Source organism: Giraffa tippelskirchi, chromosome 8 (genome assembly GCF_054371585.1).
Source record: "Giraffa tippelskirchi isolate mGirTip1 chromosome 8, T2T-mGirTip1v1.2.pri, whole genome shotgun sequence".
Taxonomy (NCBI): domain Eukaryota; kingdom Metazoa; phylum Chordata; class Mammalia; order Artiodactyla; family Giraffidae; genus Giraffa; species Giraffa tippelskirchi.
The window spans coordinates 36,298,422-36,305,519 of record NC_137282.1 but is presented as its reverse complement, the minus strand read 5'-3'; the positions used below and the strand labels follow the sequence as shown (position 1 = coordinate 36,305,519).

The following is a 7,098-nucleotide window of genomic DNA, read 5'->3' as shown; positions in this document are numbered from 1 at the left end:
TGCCCAATTTTTTAATTGGGCTGTTTGGCTAATTATTGTTTACTTGTATCAAGTTTTCTTAATATATAAAAATGTTTGATGTGGTTTTTCAGTCTCTTAGTCATGTCTGACCCTTTGTGACCCCATAGACTGCAGCACGCCAGGCTTCCCTGTCCTTCACCATCTCCCAGAGCTTGCTCAAACTCACGTCCATTGAGTTGGTTATACCATCCAACCATCTCGTAATGGCATTAAAATGTTTAGCTATTATCAAATGTTTCAAATCCGTGTAATTTTCATCTCTCCTTATACTGTTTTCTTCTATTTATAAGTGTAATACACACCAGAATAACTATCTTCTGTATTGGAACAAAATGAACTTTAGTTTCTTTCAACCCTGTAATTATAGAAACCAATGAACCTATGGCCAGATTAATAAGACCATTCAATGAACTTGATTTTCTACTTTAGCTTCCTTAAGAATGGCACACCTGATTCTCCAGACTGTTTATGCAATTATTCCTTAGCGATTGCATTCCAAGTCTGTGACTGACTTGAGAATAGGTTAAAGTGTAGGGGAAAATGTGGGTGATAAAACCTGATACTATTAATTTATTTCTCACCCAAATGAGCTGATTTTCCAACATAGTTCATGAAATTTCTAACTGTACAGAAAACAGTTTCCAAACTATAATTTCACAACTATTCGGGCTTTACTGCTAGAAAAAAATATACCATACACCTTTACCGTAAATGTTCTCTACATCAGGTCGGTATAAATAGTGAGGATGAATACAAATTATAAAGCATGCTTTTTATTGTGTCATTTATGAAGGTGACTTTTTAAAAAAATGACCCATACATTTGGGTATATACACTTCAGTGTTTTCATTGAACAGTATTCCTTCTCTCTTATGGAGAGATGCATTTAGAATTGTAATTATTCATTGGAATCCTTGAACTTTTAGGATATATTGTTTTGATATGGAAGCCTGTTTTCTCAGGGTTATATCAATCTGTTTATACATTTAAAACTTCAGTTATTTTTAATTAGCAGATAATTGCTTTACAGTATTGTGTTGGCTTCTGCAATACATCAACATGAGTCAGCCATAGGTATGCATATCCCTCCCTCTTGAACCTCCCTCCTACCTCGCACCCCATCCTACTCCTCTAGGTTGGCAGTTTTTACGACAGGTGATTTCAGACATAGGTTCAGAACAATGAGCCATGCAAAAAAAAGAGTTGCAAATTTTAATATTTATTATTTACTGTTTGAATCACACATAGATACTATCTTAATATCTATTTTATAATTACATAGTGCTTTGTGGACCTTTCTGTTGGTACAGAGAGGTAAAATTCCCAAGTAACTTCCCCTTAGGCCCTATTTTAGTAGGTGCTTTTACAAAGTACAGACAAGCCAGTGAATAAGGTTATCGTTTGTTAGGACCCACTTCCTTTGCTTAAGCTTTCTAGAACTGGAATCTCTGAATTGAATGTCTGCCCCCTCTTCTTCTGGGTGCCCACCCCACTCACCTGTGCCCTTACTCACCTCCAGAAGTATGGGACTGCCACCTGACATCTCTTTGTCAGAATCCATTTTTTCGGTAAGACTCGTGGTCAAATATGTTTGCTGCAAATTGGTTAAACAGGGGCAGGAGACCTCGCTATAAGGGTCTTGTAGCTATTATGCACCTGGGGGTGTGTCCATGTGTCCAACTGCGGTAGATGCTGGCCAGTCAGAAGCTATTAGAAGGCAGGGACCACGTCTTTGCATGTCTCTGTCGCCATCATCTGGCCCAGCACCAGGTGCTAAGTAACCATCACTCCAGTGGTTCTTCTGCCACTGCAGCCTCTGTGTGCCAAGTTATTGGTCAGGTCCTGAATACGATGAAGCCTGTCTATTTTTAGGCAGAAAAGCGTATCCAGTAACTTCTGCCCACAGCCTTAGTCAGTAGACCAGATAAATGTGCTCATTCCTCATTAGTGTCCCCAAACCTATAAATGTCCCATTTTTGTGACCTGTCCTCTCCATTCCACTTGGCTCTTTCATCAGATTTGCTTTTCTGCACAGCAGGACGGGGAGACCTGAGGGAACTTTAAAACATGAAGGTCCTCTTTCTGTTCACTGTTCTCTTCTGTTTGGTCCAAATGAACTCAGGTAAATGTCTCCTGGCCAGGGTAGAAAGCTGCTCCCAACCAGCAGGGATGAGCTGAGAGAGGCTGGGGAAGGCTGTGCAGGAATTCCCCTGATGTGTGTGTCCCTGGCGGGGGTGGGCGGGAGGTGTCTGTGTGTTGGTGGTGGGTGCAGGTAGACCCCTCTGGGGCTCAGCTCTGGACCATTTTGATCTTCCCTACAAAAAGGTTTTTAGAGGCTAAATATGAGTTTTCAGGGTCATAAAACAAGTCATAGAGGCATCTTTGCTCCAATACAAATAAAAAAGATTCATCACAGTCTGAGAAAAGTTTGCAGAAAGAAACTACTGTAGCCCAAATGTCAAAGCTGGAAGGGAATGAATCTTCTATGGAAGCCTCACACTTTACCGGGAGAGGAAACCACACTCCCGAGAAAGGCTGCTGTCCTGCAGAGCAATTTACAATCACGGTCACGGCAGCAGTTCCTACTGATGATAGCGTTCCTCCAGCTTCCACAGAGAGCCTATTTTAAAGAGGAAATCCAAGGCACAAGCAGTTAAATGAGTTATCCAAGGAGAAATCATTAGCTACTGGGAGAAGTGAGGCCAGCCCTGATCTCCAGATTTCTGGGCTGTGGTTCTTTGACTTTCGTTAGGTATGTCGCCCATCGCTTCATTGGGCTCCTCTCCAAACCATGGTAGAGCTGAGATGACATAGGCTCAGAGAGTGTACCCTGTTTAGAGATGGGATATTATGCAAGGTTGTTTTTTTAAATCATATAAGACCAACACTGTTGTTTTGGTTTTTGAATAATTTTATTTATTTATTTATTCTGGGGTGCACTGAGTCTTCATCGCTGCACACGGGCTTTTCTTTAGTTGCAGCGAGCGGGGGCTATTCCTCATTGCAGTGTGCAGGCTTTTCATTGCAATGGTTTCTCTTGTTGGGGAGCATGGGCTCCAGGGAGCTCGGGCTTCAGTAGATGCGGCATTTGGGCTCAGTAGTTGTGGTTCCCAGGCTCTAGAACACAGGCTCAATAGTTGTGGCACGTGGGCCTCGCTGCTTCCTGGAATATGGGATCTTCCTGAATCAGGGATCGAACCCGTGTCTTCTGCATTGGCAGGTGGCTTCTTTACTGCTGAGCCACTAGCAAAGCTTGGTTTTTTGGGTTTTGGGGGTTTTTTTTGAGTCATCACAGATTGACTTTTGCAGATCTGATATAACACCTTTCTTTCGACCATCTCATTCCCAAATAGAAAATGCTATTTTTTAAAAATTGAGATATATTCAACATGCAATATTAGTTTCAGGTGTACAACATAATGATTCCATATTTGTATAGATTGCAAAATAATCACCCTAAGTCCAGTCAACATCCATTACCACATGTAGTTTTTTTTTTATCTTGTGACAAATAGAAAATGCTTTCCTTATGGGAACATTGGGTAGTTCTGCTTGACCTATAGATCCACAAGTCATGGTGAGGAGAAGTCAGTTTTCTTTCCTTTATTTCGTTTTAAGCTGTAAAACTGAAAATTAGGCCACAGACTGAGGATCAGAACACTTCCCTATTTTCCTAAAGACGAAGACTCATCCCTCCAATCATTCCACTCTGTTCTCCAAAACTCCCTCTGTTTTTCCTTACTGTATTAGCTCACACCCACCACCAGGAGGCTTGAGAAGCTTGACACAATACAATAACATATACAAATACATGTATTATATATACCTTCCCAACAACTTTTAGAGGTATGGATTATTGTCCCTGATGCTGGGAAAGATTGAAGGCAAAAAGAGAAGGGGGCAGCAGAAGATGAGATGGTTAGATTCATGTTCATTCACGTTCATAGATTAACCACTGACCCAATGAACATGAATCTGAGCAAACTCTGGGAGACAGTAAAGGACAGAGGAGCTGGGCATGCTACAGTCCATGAGGTTGCGAAGAGTCAGACATGACTTAGCAACTGAACAACAACAAAAAAAGTTATCATCCCTGTTTTATTGTTCCAGTTGAACTGGAACCTGTCTAGACAATTTTTTAAGAGTATGATAAACATTGTGGAGGTGGCCTATGTTTATCCTTTATTCTTTTGCTGTGTGAACTAATTTGTTAATTTGTTCTATCCACAGGGGATATTCCACCTGGAATTAGAAATATTATCTGCCTTATGCAACATGGAACCTGTAGACTTTTTTTCTGCCGTTCTGGTGAGAAAAAATCTGAAATCTGCTCTGACCCCTGGAATAGGTGCTGCATACCACATTCAGAGGAAGAAAGAAAATACAAACCAGAGATGGATGGCGGATCAGGCACCTAGAACATAAGCTTCCAGAAAGCAGACAGGATCTTGAAGTATGCTGAGGGTTTAGAAGAACGTGTGACTCATAGCAGGTGCTCAACAAACATTTGCTGAATGAATCCAGCATCAAGAGTGAAGGTCTGATAAAAGATTTTTCCCGAAAGCTTGCCTACTTTCCTTTTTTCTGTTTTTGTTTTTTTTTTCTTTAAAGACTCTCAGAATTTCATAATATTCACCTCCTTTCCAGGGACTGCCCACAGTTAGGGGTAGACCAGAAACCAAAGTGCAAATCCAGCTCATCTTCAGAGAGTCAGAAATGCAGCTGGTCTGCTGATCTTTTTTCCACCAAATGACATCTTTCTTCTCATCAAACCTGAGCCCAGCCTTATCCTAATGATTCCCAGACTATCGTGCGCCTGATCCCCTTTCCACAGCCTCTTCAAGTCACAATAACAATAGGTCACATGTAAATAGGATTTTAAAAAATTTTCAAACAATCTGAGGTTATCTCGGTTGATCAACGCAGTCTTATGGAGTATGTGATAAGGTTGAGGCAGTTTCATTTTAGGGATGGGAAGAAGATGGAAATCAGAAGGTTAAGTGCACATCCCCAGGTTAGCAGTTCACGAGTGGATTCCTCCTGGCATGGGTATTACCAAACCAATGCTTGTTGTTCTGTGTTCTGTCTAAACAGCATAATTCTGAGTAAACAGAGCAATGCAGGACTTGCCGTTCACAACCCGCTGTCCTTTGTTTTTCTCTGAATCTGCTGAAACTTGTCACCCATCCCATATCTTTGAGCAGTCATCTGAAGGGCAGCAAATATTAATTATAGGTAATAAATGTAAAAGAGTAATAAAAGCAAATGTCCTGATGTACGAGACCATGTGCCAGACTCTTTCTAGACCAGTTAGAGAGCCTGATAAGGTACCTTCTTTCCATATTTGTGTTCACTGTCTGAATCCAGTTTGCTCTCTCATAAGCTGAATTTACTCTAAGAGTCACAAGGAAGATCTGCCTGTGGGTTCCTGTCTTGATTTCCAGCTCAAGCGTCCATCCACACTCAGCGCAATGCCTTGGCTTCTCCCCAGGCCCTCCTACACTCACTCTTGGTTGATTCCTAAATACCATCAGACAGGCTCGTGGGATTGTGAAGAGTGGAGCCTGTCTTAATCACAGGCATCTCTGTGGAGCCCTTGGTCATACCCTCAAAGGACTGAGGGCCAGTTTCAGACCTGCAGGGATTGTCTGCTTGGGGAGGGATCTCACTCAGGCTTAGGTCTTGCTCCCAAGTGAAACATGACACTCTCCGTGCTTCAGGGCAGGCATACACATACTCTGCCAAGAGTCCTGCCATTCCATGTCCCACATCTCTGTCCCCTGGAGATTTCACGCACGCACGTGCGTGCACACACACACACACACACACACACATACACACAGGGATGGGCCCGTGTCCAGAATACTGGGGAACTGGGGTCTGGTTCTACCTCCTCTCTTGGCCTTATTTTCCTCAAAAATAAAATGAGGGAGATGGTTTAGACCTCTGAGACCCCTCACAGCTTCCCACGTGGGTGTAGAATCAGTGCCCCATCAATGATCAGGGTTAGCTGGGAGCAGGGCAGGGGGGACACCCAGGATTTGGGCAAGTCTCTTCTCTTGGTGGAAATGGAGTTGGGAGCATGGACCCTCTACTGACCCAGGAGGGGCTGGACTCTTTCCAGTGGTGATCCTGGGCCCTGGACAGCCAGGAGGGGACAGAGGGACTTGACTGGGACCAACAGGGTTCAGGATTTCTACTCGGGAAGTCTATACACCTTCTCCATGGCTCTTTTTTTCTGAGCTAAATATAATTATTGCCCACCATTCATCTCAAAGATGCAGCTTCCTCTTCTGAGATGGCTAATGAGTAACAGGGCAGGCCCTCCCTAGACTCCAAAGGGCTCCAACGTCCCCCACTCAGGCCCCTCCCGGCCCCTCCCCTGCCCAGCATAGCGGAATCGGTCACTATAGCTCATGGCCCTCAGGCTCCTTGGTGCTCCCCTCCTCCCCTTTTTTTGGCTTTCCTGGTGGCTTAGACGGTAAAGCAGAAGATCCCCCGGAGAAGGAAACGGCAACCCACTCCAGTACTCTTGCCTAGAAAATTCCATGGATGGAGGAGCCTGGTAGGCTACAGTCCATGGGGTCGCAAAGAGTCGTACAGGACTGAGCGACTTCACTTCACTTCCTCCCCTTTTAGGACCTGTCACTGGACTGCTATTATTTACTTACATGTCTCCTTTTCTCGGTGGACTTGGAAATCCTCAGGAGAGGTCTGGGTCTTACTCCTCTGCGGGACTTTAGTGACCAGCCAAGCACAGTCGATGTGAAACAGATGAAGGAATGAATAATTCAAGCCTCAGACAGATCTTCAGTCCACTGCTGCTGCTGTCCTTTCTGACTCAAGGACAGGACATGGGATACCCCCCTGTGATGATCGCCACATCCCTGTCACAGCCTAACGCCTGCCTCCCCCTCTTCTCTCTCACAATTGGCCAGAAAGTAGGACAAAGCTCTCACCAGTCCCTGTTGCACTGCCTTATAGCTGAGCACGTGACCCATTCATTTTCAGGACTCCCTGCTCCCCACTGGGAGCAGCAGAACTAGAGGAGCGAGGCTGGCAGAAGCCCTGAAGAGT

General features: G+C 44.0%; 1 protein-coding gene across 1 annotated transcript; it reads left to right on the top strand.

Annotated features, from left to right (window-relative positions):
* Positions 1 to 2,088: 2,088 nt before the first annotated feature.
* On the top strand, positions 2,089 to 4,439 carry LOC145518854 (sperm-associated antigen 11A-like). Its single transcript, XM_081523896.1, has 2 exons — positions 2,089 to 2,143; positions 4,252 to 4,439. The coding sequence occupies exons 1-2, from the start codon at positions 2,089 to 2,091 to the stop codon at positions 4,437 to 4,439; spliced, it is 243 nt and encodes an 80-aa protein (XP_081380022.1).
* The last annotated feature ends 2,659 nt before the right edge of the window (positions 4,440 to 7,098 follow it).

Excerpts from the sequence above, each read along its gene's own strand:
- LOC145518854 (XM_081523896.1), top strand. The coding sequence starts at position 2,089 with ATGAAGGTCCTCTTTCTGTTCACTGTTCTCTTCTGTTTGGTCCAAATG. Across the intron at positions 2,144-4,251 it reads TTTGGTCCAAATGAACTCAG|GGGATATTCCACCTGGAATT; the intron begins GTAAATGTCTCC and ends TTCTATCCACAG.